Source organism: Eriocheir sinensis, chromosome 36 (assembly GCF_024679095.1).
Source record: "Eriocheir sinensis breed Jianghai 21 chromosome 36, ASM2467909v1, whole genome shotgun sequence".
NCBI classification, from domain to species: domain Eukaryota; kingdom Metazoa; phylum Arthropoda; class Malacostraca; order Decapoda; family Varunidae; genus Eriocheir; species Eriocheir sinensis.
Window position 1 is genome coordinate 14979953 of NC_066544.1, and position 16622 is coordinate 14996574.

The 16622-nt window shown below is 44.1% G+C and overlaps 1 protein-coding gene across 12 annotated transcripts in view; it reads left to right on the top strand.

Moving 5' to 3' along the window:
• LOC127007889 (tubulin polyglutamylase TTLL5-like) overlaps window positions 1–16622 on the top strand; it is a 36170-nt gene that overhangs the window by 2228 nt on the left and 17320 nt on the right. For 10 of the 12 annotated variants that reach the window (XR_007760669.1, XR_007760670.1, XR_007760671.1 and 7 more), the window contains exons 2-15: window positions 507–1937; window positions 2790–2940; window positions 4234–4391; window positions 4838–5051; window positions 6171–6424; window positions 7582–7781; window positions 8493–8710; window positions 9398–9639; window positions 10897–11030; window positions 12044–12137; window positions 12631–12787; window positions 13201–14137; window positions 14746–14953; window positions 16231–16466. Coding sequence is in view for 4 of the 12 variants with exons in the window: in XM_050879335.1 (XP_050735292.1) it covers window positions 1018–1937; window positions 2790–2940; window positions 4234–4391; window positions 4838–5051; window positions 6171–6424; window positions 7582–7781; window positions 8493–8710; window positions 9398–9639; window positions 10897–11030; window positions 12044–12137; window positions 12631–12787; window positions 13201–14137; window positions 14746–14953; window positions 16231–16466 (4123 nt within the window). In the remaining 8 variants the exon portion in view is untranslated. The remainder of the gene's footprint in view (window positions 1–506; window positions 1938–2789; window positions 2941–4233; window positions 4392–4837; window positions 5052–6170; window positions 6425–7581; window positions 7782–8492; window positions 8711–9397; window positions 9640–10896; window positions 11031–12043; window positions 12138–12630; window positions 12788–13200; window positions 14138–14745; window positions 14954–16230; window positions 16467–16622) is intronic. The other 2 variants (XM_050879338.1, XM_050879337.1) reach the window with 2 other exon arrangements.

The following is a 16622-nucleotide window of genomic DNA, read 5'->3' on the forward strand; positions in this document are numbered from 1 at the left end:
TGTTGTCACTGTATATAATGATTTTTTGAGTGGGATGCATCCTCTGAGCAAAACCTTACAAATGGTGTTGAAGTTGACAGTGTTATGCCAATACCAGCAAAGATGCCAGCTAAATAATTCTCATGCCCCAGCTTAGGCATGGATAGTGTCAAGCGAAGATCATTGACAAATTCTGGAAAAACTTGTGTAATATATCAGAGAGGGTTTCATCCCCACATATTCTGGACATTTAAACACATGAACATTTAAAGCACTCACATTTCCAAACAGCTCAGAACTTTTGAGTGCTTTGAGTGCCAGAGCAGGACAACCAAAGGCATTGAGAAACTAATCATCATTGTATTGTCATCTAAACTTACACGAAAATTTCCTTGCACATGCGAACATTGATATACAGTTTATCGCAACACTCGTATGTGGATTTCCCATCCATTTTTATGTTAGATTAAAAGACTAGACAAATTTATCTTTGAATGGTGTAACTAACTCAGTGTTTTCCTCTGCAGGGTCTCCAGTCTGGACAACCCTTCCTAAAGTGATAGATGAACCTGTCACACTCGCCCAGGTGACCCCACCTTGCCTTGGAGCCTCACACACGCCACAACAATGACATCCAAGAAGGAACACCCAACCTAGTCAGCCTCCCTCCCCTCTCGTCCCTCCACCACCGCCCACAGCAGCCTTCCTCTCCCCCTGCCACCACAACGCGCTGCTTCCCGCCCGACCCCGCACCACGCAACGAGAATAGAGCCTGGGACATCTGTTGTGGATGTTCTTTGCCATCTCTGCTGTGATTGGATGTTGTCTTTGTCGAGCTCTTGCGTTTTCTTTACAAAGAGCGCTCCGCTCCTAGATGTCTTGTCTGCTTTAGTTGCTAGGTGATTAGTTTAATATATAACACATACTCCATTCTAGTCAAACAAATTTCTTTATACAAGTACAGAGATATATTATTTTTGTAATTTAATTTAGATGTTATGCAATCTGCTGTAGAAGAGTACCATAGTATTAACTACGATGGAGAAGTTACCGAAAGTTTCCTCTCAGTCAAGCTCTCCTGTGAAGAGCGCAAAGAAGGGGGAACACAAAGTCCAGTTTTCTGATGAAGCAGACCTTAGACTTCGAGGACAGAAAGTATGCGGCAAGCCTCCAGAGGTGCCCCGAGCCCCTCCATACAGCCGGAGTAGCAGTAGGCTCAGTGGCAGCAGTAGCATCAGCAGCAGTAGTAGCAGCACCAGTAGCTCAAGTAGGTTCAGCACCAGCAGTGGAGGGAGCAGCTCAACCCTGGAGAGGTCAGTGATTAGGGGCTCAGACACTTCAGGACTGACCTCCTCTCTGGACCGCAAGAGATCAGGGTCTGTCAGGAATAAGACTTCTGACCGCTTTCAAAAGAGCGACTCGAGCAGGAGCCTCTCGCTGGACAGAAGAAGAGCAGAAGGGAACCGGCGGGAGAGCGCGAGCCCCAGCAACTCTAGCTCGGAGAGAAAAAGGCGAGAATGCGAGAACAGAGACAACCAGAACAGGGAGAAGAAGCCGAAGACCAGACCGCCAGGGACTGTGCACACCAGGAGTCACTCTGGGGAACAGGGTCGGCTGCTCACCAGACAGAAAATGGCCCAGCCAACCATTCCCCAGAGCACCAAGAGTGAACACGCAATTGTGCACAGTAAAGAGGAAAAAAGTACAACCATTGAGGAGAAAAAGCCACGTTCTTATTTTAACATGGAGTGGGCCGAGAAGGTGAAGAGGGCTGCGTCGCGGAGCCCAAGCCGACCTCAGACCAACGGGGACCCATCGGAGAGGGAGGACAAGGAGAATGAGAAGGTGAGGGAGAAAGGAAAAGGCAGCTCAAGGAACCAAGATAAGAAGGAAAGAGGAAGGTCACTGAAGAGAGAAAACAGGACCAACAAGTACGCCTCTACCGGGAAACACAAATAGTAAGTTCAAATATGACGTTCTCTTTACGTATCTTTAGGTTGTTCCATAATTTTCATGTGATTTATACAAGTTGTTGACTCTTCTTAATATGAGTTCTAGGAAAGGCATGTAATTCATACCCTGATATCTTCTTGCTCTTGACAAAAATGGTGGAATGTCAAGCAATTTAGTGTGGTGACAAAAAGTATGTGGCTTGTGGATGATGTCACACAACCTTCCCTCTGACATTCTTCCTGACCCTGCCATCTTAGTCTTATTTTAGTGTCTTCTTGGTCTTGGTGAGCACATCATTGCATTCTCCTATTAGTGCCTTTCCTTATCTTCTCTTCTTCCTTTTGTTTTACGTTCTAATTTTCGCTTATGGCGTTAAACGGACTATGAGTCTCTCCCACTCTTGATGATTGTATACGCTCTCCTTCCTGATGTGCATCCTTCTTATGTCTTCTTCCACACTCTGTCTCCAGGTTTTCTTCAGTCTTCCTTTTGTTTTACGTCCTAATTTTCGCTTATGGGGTTAAACAGGCCATGAGTCTCTCCCACTCTTGATTGTTTACGCTCTCCTTCCTGATGTGCATCCTTCTCATGTCTCCTTCCACACTCTGTCTCAAGGTCTTTATCGGTCTTCCAGCTGGTCTCCTCCCTTCTAATTCTACCTCTGCAGCTTTGAGTACATGGCTCCTCTTCCCTTATAATCATACTATCCCTATGGTGTCCTTTCTTCATTTTCCTTCCTTTCTCCTTCATCTAATGCCTCACACCCTTCCTCCTCTGAGCAGCTAAAGGAATGAACAGACAGCCTCACTTTACTGGGCAAGGATTTAATTGTCATTTGCTATACTTTGTCTCTGCAGCGAGGAGCACATCACCATGGAGGGGGATGTGATGTGGGTGGGCAGCGGCAGCCGGAGGAGCGGCTACCTCCTCTTCAACTGTGCCACCCTGGAGGACCCGCCCAAGGACACCATGGCCCACAAATACACCATGACCTTCAAGTTTTCACAGGTAGGCCTTCCTTTGGTCTTAGGGAGAACTTAAGTACTTGCGTGTCTCAGTAGTTTAAGCCCACACTTTTATTAACTGAGGACATCATTCAATTTAGTTTTTCTTGATTTGCAGTTTATAAATTAGAACTTTTTTGCTGCATTTTGAAGAGTCAAGGGCTAATCCTGTTACCTCATTCTCTCATCTTTGTCTCTCTGTCTCTCTGTCTCTGTGCAAGGGCTAATCCTGTTACCTCATTCTCTCATCTTTGTCTCTCTGTCTCTCTGTCTCTGTGCAAGGGCTATACCTATACCTCATTCTCTACTCTTGTCTCTCTGTCTCTGTGCAAGGGCTAAACCTGTTACCTCATTCTCTACGCTTTGTCTCTGTGTCTCTCTGTCACTGTGCAAGGGCTAATCCTGTGCCTCATTCTCTACTCTCTGTCTCTCTGTCTCTGTGCAAGGGCTAATCCTGTTACCTCATTCTCTACTCTTGTCTCTCTGTCTCTCTGTCTCTGTGCAAGGGCTATACCTGTGCCTCATTCTCTACTCTTTGTCTCTCTGTCTCTGTGCAAGGGCTAATCCTAATACCTCATTCTCTACTCTTTGTCTCTGTGTCTCTCTGTCTCTGTGCAAGGGCTAATCCTAATACCTCATTCTCTACTCTTTGTCTCTGTGTCTCTCTGTCTCTGTGCAAGGGCTATACCTATACCTCATTCTCTACTCTTGTCTCTCTGTCTCTGTGCAAGGGCTAATCCTGTTACCTCATTCTCTACTCTTTGTCTCTCTGTCTCTCTGTCTCTGTGCAAGGGCTAATCCTGTGCCTCATTCTCTACTCTTTGTCTCTCTGTCTCTGTGCAAGGGCTAATCCTGTGCCTCATTCTCTACTCTTGTCTCTCTGTCTCTCTGTCTCTGTGCAAGGGCTAATCCTGTGCCTCATTCTCTACTCTTTGTCTCTCTGTCTCTCTGTCTCTGTGCAAGGGCTAATCCTGTTACCTCATTCTCTACTCTTTGTCTCTGTGTCTCTCTGTCTCTGTGCAAGGGCTAATCCTAATACCTCATTCTCTACTCCTCTCTATCCCTGTGCAATGGCTCGACCTGATACCTCTTACTCTACTCAGTGTCATTCTGTCTCTGTGCAGCCAATAGCAGATGTGGGTCTTTATCAGCCTTCCTCAGCCTGATCAGAGAGGCTGCTAAAGATTTACCTAAAAGAAAACCACCATTAGAGAAACAAGCCAAACACATACACAAATATATGTAGTCTTTCAAAGCAAGTCAAGAGGTTATAATCACACCACTGTCACATTTTCAGTCCGACTCGAAGCTCATCCGCATGTTGATGGAGGCGCACGGCTTCAACGAGGTGGAGAGCAGCAGTTCCTTCTTCAACCTGTACTGGGGCAACGCTCACTTCAACCCCAACGAGATCCGGCAGCTCCAGGACTGGCAGAAGGTCAACCACTTCCCCAGGTGATTGAAGATGGATTGATTTTCCTTTTGAAAGCCTTAGTGGGTCATCCTCACCCTTGTCTCTCTGTTCCTGTTAATTTTGTTAGTATGAAAGCCTTAGTTCTGTTCCTCTTCATTTTGTCAGTGTGAAAGTATTAGTAGCTAGTTCACTTAATCCGATAGCAGTGATGGGCCAAATTTGTGGCTTTACTGTGTACCAGTGACGGGCCAAATTTTTGCCATGATATAAACACCCCAAAACAGATGATGTATAAACTGATCACAAATGCGTTGATATATATTATGAAATGGTTTGCGTGAGTGATGATTTTTTCTCATTATTCTCGCTTAGAGGGACCTTTAAGAAACATGGTCCCCGCAGCTACTGGGTTAATAGTTATAAAGAATTATTTCGGAACAAGTCTCACTACACACCCACACTCACACCTCCCCCCCCGCCCTTTCAGGTCATCCGAGCTCACCCGCAAGGACCGGCTGTACATGAACATCAAACGCATGCAGCGGCAGTTCGGGGTGAAGCTTTTTGACTTCATCCCGACCAGCTTCATCCTGCCCACCGAGTATCGGGACTTCTGTGACACCCACCTGCGGGAGCGAGGGACGTGGATAGTGAAGCCGGTCGCCTCCTCCCAGGGCAAGGGGATATACCTGATCAACCAGGTGAGTATGGGGGCTCCGAAGGGGGGTGGGGTGGAGGGGGGGTTGTTGATATGCGCTGGAAAGGCATAAGACCCACTCAGAAATTATCACAGAGAGGAGAATGATGTTTGAAGTAATTAATCGATCGACTGGGACAGGAAACATCAAACTGAGGGAGAGAAGTGATGTTTCCCTTGTTGATGTTGATTAGTGTGAGAGGAATAGAGGCACTTGGGAATTATCACAGAGAGGAGAATGATGTTTGAAATAATTAATTGATCGACTGGGACAGGAAACATCAAACTGAGGGAGAGAAGTGATGTTGTTTTCCTTGTTGATGTTGATTAGTGTAAAGCAGAAGTCGGTACATAGGTGGGTACTACTTCTGCTATATATAATGCTATGTAATTTTTTAAACTTTCCCTTGACACACTTTAGCTGATCTCAATAATAATAATAATTGAGGAAAGGAGATATCTAGCCGAGGAAAAGAAATACGTAACTAATGAAAATACTACGTGTAACTAGGGAATAGAAATGTCACGTCAACTAACTGAGGCTACGAACTGGCTACTCTTTACTTTTATCTTTTACAGGAGCAGAAAGTAGCGGGCTTTTTTTTAATTATATGTACTTTTTTTAGTGCCCTTGACCCGTGTCCTCTGATGTAAAAAAAAAGAAAGGGTCACTCAGGTCATGATGAATTTAAAAAGAAACGTCAATTGGTATCACAGCAATATAGATCACGAGGAATGTTATGTAATGGCTGTGTCAGAATCGCACGTCACAGCGGTGGTGGTGGTGAGGGGAGCTCTCGTCATGCTACCTCTCCTTTCTCGGGTCTTTCTTTGCCTCTGTAGCGGGGAACTGAATAAAGGAAGTGACGACTCATACAAGTTACTCATCGCAATTCCTGGTCCCCACCTTGCTGTCTCACCCTATTGTTATTATTATCATTATTTTAGTAGTATTTCTGCTTTTCTTAGTCATTATCTTATCAGTTTCTTGTATTGTTTTTATTTTTTCTTTATTATTATTTTATTTTTAGGTTCATTTTTCAGTTTATTTTATTGTTTTCATTAGATTCTACTTAGTTATTATTACCATCTTTTTATTATTATTTTTTCCTGCTTGTCTCAGGTGGATCAAGTGCCTGCTGATGAGACCTCTCTGCTGTGCCGCTACATCGAGTCTCCGCTGCTGGTGGACGGCTACAAGTGTGACCTGCGGCTCTACGTGGGTGTGACCTCGCTGGACCCGCTGGTGGTGTACCTGTACGAGGAGGGGCTGGTGCGCCTCGCCACCGTCAAGTACCAGCATGGCAAGAACCTCTGGAACCCTTGCATCCACCTCACCAACTACTCCGTCAACAAGTTCCACTCCAATTATGTCCAGTAAGTTTTTTATTTTTTTATTTATTTTTTTTTTACAGCAAAGGAAACAGTTCAAGGGCTAAAAAAAAACAGTTGTGGGTGCTGCTGTTGTTGTTTTTGGAGTTGTTGTTTGTGTTATGTTCATTATCTGTCAGTAAGTCAGTAAGTTAAATTAATAAGTCGGTAAGTTCTGTCAGTAGGTGAATAAGTTTGTCAGTAAGTTCCATCCCTCTCTCAGTAAGTTCTATCCATCTGCTTGTGTTATGTTCATTATCTGTCAGTAAGTCAATGAGTTTGTCAGTAAGTTCCATCCATCTGTCAGTAAGTTCCATCCATCTGTCAGTAAGTTCCATCCATCTGTCAGTAAGTTCCATCCATCTGTCAGTAAGTTCCATCCACCCATTAAGTCATGTTCAGTAAGTTGTTGTTGATGTTGTTGTGTTATCATTTCTGTCATGAGCATCTACTGTGCACTTATCCCACTTCCAACAAGATATATTCACTGATTAATAACTTTCACTAATGTTATATTCAGTACCTTACTAAGTTCTTTCATCCCTATTTTCATTACCATTTCCTCCATTTCTCACTGATCCCCCTGAACAGGCAATAATGAAGAGCTTTAACATTGCTACATTCATAATATTGTATCGCATATCATTTTCTGTAAACATGGGAAATGCATCAGTAGCTCCACCCTTACATATTGTGCTTTGTAATACTGGTAGACCCTCTATTTAACCCGGTAGCAGCGGGGATCATGTTTCTTAATGGTCCCTCCAAGCGAGAAAAATGAGAAAAAATCACCCCTCACACAAACCATTTCATAATATATATCAAAGCATTTGTGATCGGATTATGTATCAACTATTTTGGGGGGTGTATATCATGGCACAAATTTGGCCCGTCGCTGCTACACGGTAAAGCCACAGATTTGGCCCGTCGCTGCTACCGGGTTAATGTGGGATAAGTACCAAAGAAATTCAAGCAAAATGGAGGTGTTATTTCAGTTCAGGACTGGTGGAACTTTTATTTGTGTGTGTGAGTGTGTGAAGGTGTCAGTTATATTGAAATCCTTAACAAGAAATGCACTAAATGGAGGCTTAACTGTACAAGTATTGTGTGTATGTTTTATGTTCTGTACTATGTGAATATCAAACTCCTTAATCCCTCCCCAGAAATGAAGACCCCGAGGTGGATGACCAGGGGAATAAGTGGTCTTTGAGTGCCTTTCTGCGGCACCTGAAGAGCCAAGGCATCGACACGGGCGCGCTGATGAGGTCCATCGAAGACGTGATCATCAAGTCGCTCCTCGCCGCCTCTTACCAGATGAACACCGCCACCAACATGTTTGTGCCTCACCCCCGCAACTGTTTTGGTGAGTCAGGCCGCTGGGCACCACACGGGACACTTGATAGATTTTTTTTTTCTTTTACAGTAGAGGAGACCGTTCAAGGACATAAAAAAAAGAAAATAATAATGAAAAAAAAGCCCACTACTCACTGCTCCTAAACAGAGTACTATATCAACTCCTTATCCCTTGTCTCATTTTTTGTCGGTTAAGCCTTCAGTGAAAAGTCTCAATCACTTTAGAATATCAAGTTTTCATTTGTATTCCCTTGTGAAAAGTCTCAATCACTTTAGAATATTAAGTTTTCATTTGTATTCCCTTGTGAAAAGTCTCAATCACTTTAGAATATCAAGTTTTCATCTGTATTCCCTTGTGAAAAGTCTCAATCACCTTAGAATATCAAGTTTTCATTTGTATTCCCTTGTGAAAAGTCTCAGTCGCTTTAGAATATCAAGTTTTCATTTGTATTCCCTTGTGAAAAGTCTCAGTCGCTTTAGAATATCAAGTTTTCATTTGTATTCCCTTGTGAAAAGTCTCAATTACTTTAAAATATCAGGTTTTCATTTGTATTCCCTTGTGAAAAGTCTCAATCACTTAGAATATTAAGTTTTCATTTGTATTCCCTTGTGAAAAGTCTCAATTACTTTAAAATATCAGGTTTTCATTTGTATTCCCTTGTGAAAAGTCTCAATCGCTTTAGAATATCAGGTTTTCACTCATATTCCTTTGGGGTTTCAGAGTTGTACGGGTTTGACATCCTGATCGACAGCCAGCTCAAGCCTTGGGTGCTGGAGGTCAATCTCTCTCCCTCCCTCAACATTGATCAGCCTTTGGACCTGAAGATCAAGTCGGCGATGCTTGCTGACCTCTTCTCCCTCGTTGGTGTGCCGGTGGTCAATCCCTACTCTGCCAAGATGTCCTCACGCCCCTCCGTGTTCCGAAAATTACCGTTCCTGGTAATACAACTAATATACATGTCTTTTTTTTGCTAGATGTTCATGCTCTTGTATCTGCCCCTCAGTCCCTTCACTTCTACAATCTTTTATGTTATCTCGTCCTCTCTCTACTTCTCTCTCATTACATTTATTTTCATTTTCTCTTTCTGGGCGTCTCAGGTGTTTGAGGGCTTCTGAAGTCCACACCCCTCTCTCTTTCTACCTGCTTTGCTTCTTCTAATAATAATAATAACAATGATAATTATCCTGTTTATAATGGAAGTTATTTTAGGTTTCTGGTAGTTATTTGTGGTGTTATGTGTATTGGTTTCTCATTGCGCTTCATATTAGTATAAGTATATAATGGATTGCAATAGAGGTGTGGATTATTTTCTAAGTCATTTATACTCATGGTTTGTTTATTACGCAGCTTTATTAGTAGTCATTGAGTTTTGGGGTTCAACATTACACAGCCGAGAGAGCCTGGGTTCGATTCCCGGGCAAAGTGGAAAATTTGGGCGGCTTTTCCGATACCCTATAGCCCTGTCCACCCAGCAGTGAATGGGTACACCAGGTATTAATCGGGGGTTGTGTCCCTTCTCCTGTAATCCTTTCCCCTTCTGTCCCTCTCCGGCATATGACCACAGATATTGCGCCGACTAAACGAAACTTTCCAACTTCAACATTACACTCTTTATGTCTTACCAGCGGTACTCCATGGACGCCTATGAGAGAAACCAATTCACCAAGAGTGGCCCAATCGTCCCCACCCCGGAGGAGCTGCGGATCGTAAGGCAAGTGCGGGAGGAGTACGAGAGGCGGGGTGGCTGGGCGCGGATCTTCCCCACCCCGGACTCATGGGCCTTGTACGGGGGGCTGCAGGAGTACGAGAGCCCCCTCAACTTGGTCCTCCACTACCACCTCTACCCGCACGTGCCTCGGACTAACAGGTGAGGGAAGGGTCGAGTTTTTAGCCCTTGTGGAGTCCGAGTTAAAGTGTGTTTGGGTTCATGTCACTGAGTTTTTGTAATGTTTTTTTTAGTATACGATATTTTGAAGTTCGTATTTTTAAATGTTTTAGTCTCCCATTACACCAGGTGAGAGTAGAGTCAAGTTTTTAGCCCTTGTGGAGTCCGAGTTAAAGTGTGTTTGGGTTCACGTCACAGTTTTCGTAATGTTTTTTTAGTATACGAGATTATGAGTTCCGTATTTTTAAATGTTTCGGTCTCCCATTACGTCTGTTTCCCAAGGCCACAGAGAGGATTAACCGGGTTTTCTTGGGTGCTTTTTCCTGTTCACGATGCAGAAGTCGGGTAAAACTATCACTGGGATCACTAAACAATCCATTGAAATCCCCAGAAACTTTTACGAGAGGCTTTTCAAACGTACCAGACTTTAGAATATTATGACTATTTCCCAAGGCCACAGTGAAGATTAACCGGATTTTCATGGGTGCTTTTTCCCATTCACGATGCAGAAGTCGGGTAAAGCTATCACTGGGATCACGAAAGAGTCTATTGAAATCCCAGAAACTTCCATTATGACTATTTCCCAAGGCCACAGAGAAGGTTAACCGGGTTTTCTTGGGTGCTTTTTCCCATTCACGATGCAGAAGTTGGGTAAAGCTATCACTGGGATCACAAAACAGTCCATTAAAATCCCAGAAACTTCCACAAGAGGCTTTTCTAACAGGGGAACTGAGGTGCCGAGATGTTTAATGATATGGACTTTTGTATGGAGAGTTAGTAGAAAGGGACCTTGTACACTGACTGGAACCTTTGATTAGTAAGAGTGAGATTCTGCTTCCAGTTTACATGAAATAGAGAGATAATTAACTCCTTGGTCTCACATCTCCCTAAGAGTTTTCCTTTTCCAGCTTCACTTAAACTGTTGTAACTCATCCCTGTGTTCTCCCTTCTCCTCCTCCTCCTCCTCCTCACATCTACAGCCCTCCTCCTCACTTGCTTCTGACCTCAACTCACCCCTCGGAAGACCAACTCTTTCTAGCCTGTCCTTGATCTTTCCAAAGTCTTCTATGCCTGTCATTCATCTTAAGAGAAAAGTTTTATTACAATCACAGTCAAAACAGAGCTTGAAAGAGTTACATAGTCCAGTATAGTGGAGTGGATTTAGTCAACAATAATCTTAACCAGCACTAACCCAGCCATGCCTTCCCCCCTAACCACTGTGCCACACAAACGCTGCAGATTCGGCCGAGTGGCAACTGGCCGTGTGTCTGGGGTGTCCAGCAGTGGTCTGGCTTCCTCCCTGGAGCGGCTGACCTGTTATGAGCGCGCTTTGCCCAAGGGGCTGATTTTCTTCAAGAACAAGAAAAACTTGGGTATGGCACTACACACACATTCAATGCTTGTTATGTACATGTTTTACTGGTGTTCAGGGAAAGGATTGTGGAGATAGCCTAGTTCCATATAGCCACAGTAAGAGTTCAGGGATAGGACTGTGGAGATAGCCTAGTTCCATATAGCCACAGTAAGAGTTCAGGGATAGGACTGTGGAGATAGTCTAGTTCCATATAGCCACAGTAAGAGTTCAGGGATAGGACTGTGGAGATAGCCTAGTTCCATATAGCCACAGTAAGAGTTCAGGGATAGGACTGTGGAGATAGTCTAGTTCCATATAGCCACAGTAAGAGGTATTTGCACAAGGTATTCATATAGATTACAGACTTAATGAGAATGAAGCAATTTAATCCACAATACCTTAACACTTTTCTTAGGATTTCTTTATTTAACAAGAATAAATTATGGGTTGCAATATTATCAGTTATTTATGGTGATGATTTATAAGTGTGGTAGATAGTATTTGGTTCAAGGTAAGTGTATGTTGGTATTTCCTCACTTAAAGATGAAAACTTAGCAATCTTTCCATGTATATTTTTTTATGTTTTTCTTAACCCGGTAGCAGCGAGGATCATGTTTCTTAATGGTCCCTCTAAGTGAGAAAAATGGGAAAAAATCATCACTCACACAAACCATTTCATAATATATATATCAAAGCATTTGTGATCAGTTTATGCATCATCTATTTTGGGGGGGTTATATCATGGCACAAATTTGGCCCGTCGCTGCTACACGGTACAGCCACAAATTTGGCCCATCGCTGCTACCAGGTTAAAGATGAAAACTCGGCAATCTTTCAATGTATATTTTTTCATATATTTTACATAAGTAGTGGTAAAAACTAGAGAGCCATTGAGGTCAGTCTCCTGAAGCATCTGAGGTAGAAGGCCACTGAGGGAAAGTAGCAAAATTAGGACAAAGTGATGTGAGAGAACTGTATTGCTGTTCAAGTGTGTCGCCGCTCACGCCTGTCCCCTTCCCTTCCCTCCCTTAGGCCCCAACAAGAAGGAGGAGGAAAATGAATGCAAAGACTTGAAGAAGGTGAAAGCCAGTGTTTTGAAGGCACTGGAGAATGGCTTGGCACTCAGGTAGGTTTAGCAAACTCTCCAGGAATTCCAGGCACTCATTATAAATCTTGAGGGCTGAGGTGAACTATGTTTTGGTGATATCATTAAGTCCCAGGATTGATTTACATAGGTCGGTATTCTTAGACACTTCCGCCACTCACATCAATTACTTGCAAAGGTCGAAGAGGAGATTATACAAAGTCTTATGACCGCCTTCTTACATTCATGGCACAGAAGAATGGCCAGACTACCACCAGGGTCATAAAACTACCCCTGGAAATGCCCACAACTCCTACGAAAGCCTTGTCAAATGTGTGTGCTTGAGCGTCGAAATGTTTAAGAATACGACCCATAGACTGAAATACTGAATTGCTGTAACTAGAAAAATCGCTGTCAAGTCCCCTTTGAATAACTCCCCTTTTGTGTCCGCCTGAAAAACTGAATTACCGTGACTAGAAAAATCGCTGTCAAGTACCCTTTGAATAACTCTCCCTTTGTGTCCACCCTCCCACAGCAAGTACCAGGCACGCATGGCCTTCTCCGTCTACCTGCAGCACATCCAGAGGCGGCTGATGATCGGGTGTGACGAGGAGAAACAGACGGACCTAGTGTACCGCTTCCTCCGCTCGGCCTCCCGAACGCTGCACTCGCCCTTGAACATTCAGGTGAGAGTGAGTAGCTTGTGGGTTTGTTGGTCATGGAGTTGTATATGTTGCCTTGGTCTTGCTTGGTCTTCTGTCCGTCATGGCTTTCCCTATAGAGAGGAAGGGAGGGAATATATCTTTTTTTTTTTTACTGTTCTTCTTCTTCTTCCTCTGTTTGTCCTTCTTCCTCTTTTGATTTTCTTCTGTTTCCCCTTTTTCTGTTAGTTTTTCTCTCATCTTCTACTTCTTAGTTTTCTTCTGTTTCTTCTTCTCCTGTTGTTTTTTCTTCTGTTTTTCTTGTTTTTCTTCTCTGTTTCTGTTTCTTCTTCAGTTGTTTTCTCTTTTCTTCTTCTTCTTCTACTTCTGCTTCTTCTTCTGTCATTCTTTTCCCCTTTTCTTCAGGCATTAAACAATTACCGCTCATCTTTTCCCCTCCGCAGAACCCTAGCAAGACACTGCCCTCAGAGGCTCGGGCAGTTGTCATTTCCAAGCAGCTCGGGGACTTCATCCAAGCCTACACCAAGGAGACTCACATCTACCTGGACCCTACCACATCAGCCTCCTGCTCCTCCCTCTCCTCCCAGTGCCCTACAACCACCACCACATCCTCGGAGCCATCCACACCCTATGTCACCTCTCCGCCATACACCTCCACCTTGTCCATTAACTCCCCCCCTGCTGGGTCGTCCGTTTCCCTGCTCTCTGGATCCATGAGTGCTTCAACCTCCTTCATTAACCATGCCTCGGCTGCTGTGTGCGGCTCCTCAGCTTCTATCAATTACTCAGGTTGTGCCCCCCACCCCGTCACCTCCACTTGTTCTTTAGTTCCCCCTCACCACCCAGTCGAGACCCGAGACTTGTACACTCCAGTTAAAGAGTCTACTTCCCTTGTGTCAGTCAGTAATTTGTCGGCAGTGTCATTCAGCAGCTGCTCCTCTGCCACTAAAAGAAATGGGTCTCCCTTGAATAAGTCAGCATCAGCCCTCAGCTCCCTTGCATCAGTCAGTAATGTGTCTAGTGTGTCCCTCAGCAGTGTGTCCTCTGTGTCAGTCAGCAACCCTTCCCCTCTCAACCAGTCTCTCTCTGTCTCTTCCTTCAGTAGTCCTCTTTCTCTCTCTAACTCAAGCTCCTTTGCTTCCACTAACAACTCTTCTTCTATTCCCTTTTCAGCCTCCTCCAATTCCATTTGCAGCCCACCATCTGTGTCAGTAACTGGCTCTTCCACTTCAATTAACCTCCCACCACCTTCCAAAACCCCATCTTCTGTCTCAATAGCTTCCTTCAACTCCGCCTCGGACATTGGAGGGGAGACCGCCTCTTTGCCTCCTAGAATTCGGAGGTTAAAGTCGGATGGAGACAATTCCTTATCTGTGATCGGTAAGGACTTCCTATTTTGTCCTTCATGCCTTAACCCCTAGACGGCAGTGGAACTATATATAGACGGTCCAAAATTCAGTCAGTCAGTTTTGTTTGGCAGAAATATAACAACACTTCCAGATCACGGTAGAATCTATATATAGATGATAGTTTAAACATCTCTTATGCGGCGTAACTATATTTATGCTGGTCCTAAGGTTGGCAGTGACTGTATATAGACCATTCATTTTGGGGGAGCTACTCTTCAAATGCTGCTGCCGTTCAAGGGTTGATATAACATACTTCTTGACTTAATATATTTTTCCCTCAAGCTAAAACTATGACTGTGGTGGATAGTGGAGTGTTTCCCATGTGGTATTGGTGTGCTGGATATCCCCTCCCAAGGTGCATGACTTTACATATGTCTCCATTGAATTGTAGCAGCCACTTTTTGTTCCATTCCTGTAGCTTGGTGATATTTTCTTGTAGGCAATCCGCAGTCAAGGGGTTAACAAGTTCCCGGATGACAGGTGGGCTTGAAGACGTGGAAAGGAAGTCTGCATCTCGCTTTGACAGGTTAACGAACAATGAATTACCTGTGCCTGAGTTAACCATGTATTAACTTGCAGACGACGGCAACAAGATGTCCACCAGCCTAGACTCAGCTGAACTAGAAAAGCGAACAGCCCCTGAGCCACAGTCACTACAGCAGCAGCAGCAGCAACAGCAGGAGGAGCAGGACCAACAGCAGCAGCAGCAACAACAGCAGCAGCAACAGCAGGCCAGGGACGAGCACATCACCATGGACCTTTACCGTGCTTTCATGTCCAATGCTGGGTAAGACCTAAGTGTCAGATAAGTGTCATCAGCTTTTACTGTCAGCCACATAATGTAAGGTGAGTGCAGACTTAAATACTAACCTTTTACTTCATTCTCTTGTGGGTTGTGTTGGACTTGATATTTCTCTGATAACTTGAGTTTGTAGAGTAGTGTGTCGCAGTGTGTTTTGTTTGTTTATTTATTTATTTATTTAGGTCTTGTTCTGGCTCCTCTTACCATGAAAAAACTGTCCAAAAATTTAGTCCATTAGTTTAGGCTTTATATCTATTTTTAAAGCGTTCCTTGACTTACATATCCAATGAATTTATTAACTTTCCTCTTTCACAATGTCAAAACTCATTTAGAAAAAGAATGCCCAAAATCAATCTCAGTGGGTTAGAATCTTCCTTCCATTCCTGAAATACTCCATGAAATTTTGCTAATTGAACATCCAAACTTCTTCACACTTTACGCTTCTGTCGAAAATCAATCCCAGTGGGTTGCGATCTTCTTTCCATACATGAAGACTTCCTTGAAAATTTTGCTTACTGAATATGCAACCTTTTCCCATTTTACATTAGTTTAGGTTAGGTTAGGTTAAGTTAGGTTAGGTTAGGTTAGGTTAGCTTCTGTCAATGTCCATGGTCTCTCAGTTGGTGGTTCTATTGGTGATTTCTTTGTCATGGTTCCCCTATCACAGCGACCTTTTTCCCATTTTACATTAGGTTAGGTTAGGTTAGGTTCTGTCAATATCCGTGTCTCTCAGTTTGTGGTTCTGTTGGTGATTTCTCTTTGTCACGATTCCCCTATCACAGCGACCTTTTTCCCATTTTACATTAGGTTAGGTTAGGTTAGGTTAGGTTAGCTTCTGTCAATGTCCGTGTTCCTCAGTTGGTGGTTCCGTCGCTGATTTCTCTTTGTCATGGTTCCCCTATCACAGCGACCTTTTTCCCATTTTACATTAGGTTAGGTTAGGTTAGGTTAGGTTAGGTTCTGTCAATGTCCGTGTTCCTCAGTTGGTGGTTCCGCTACTGATTTCTCTTTGTCACGGTTCCCCTATCACAGCGACCTTTTTCCCATTTTACATTAGGTTAGGTTAGGTTAGGTTAGCTTCTGTCAATGTCCGTTTCCCTCAGTTGGTGGTTCCATCGCTGATTTCTCTCTGTCATGGTTCCCTTATCACAGCAACCTTTTTCTCATTTTACATTAGGTTAGGTTAGCTTCTGTCAATGTCCGTGTCCCTCAGTTGGTGGTTCCGCTGCTAATTACTCTTTGTCTTGGTTCCCCTATCACAGCGAGAGTGACCTTGAGGAGGTGCTGGCGCTGCAGACACGCATGCACAACTCCGCCGGTGTGTTCCTGGAGGCCAACCGTCGCTCCCGTTACTTCCCCAGCGGCTCTCACTCCGGGGCGGGGACGACCACCTCCCACCCCTCCACCACTGCCTCCTCCACCTGCAGCTCCCGGCCCCGCACCCCCAACGCCTCGCCCCACGGCTCGCCCCGCCGCGCCCGTCGCTCCCCATCCACTGGTACGCGTCGCTCTTCGTCGGGAAGCAACTTGGCGGGTGATTGTACCTTCATATACTATGTCATGACCTCGTAGAAGACTTATTAGCGTTTTTTATACATAGCCTATATATCACCTCTATAATTAGCCTTAGTTACTCTTATATAGTATTACTCCT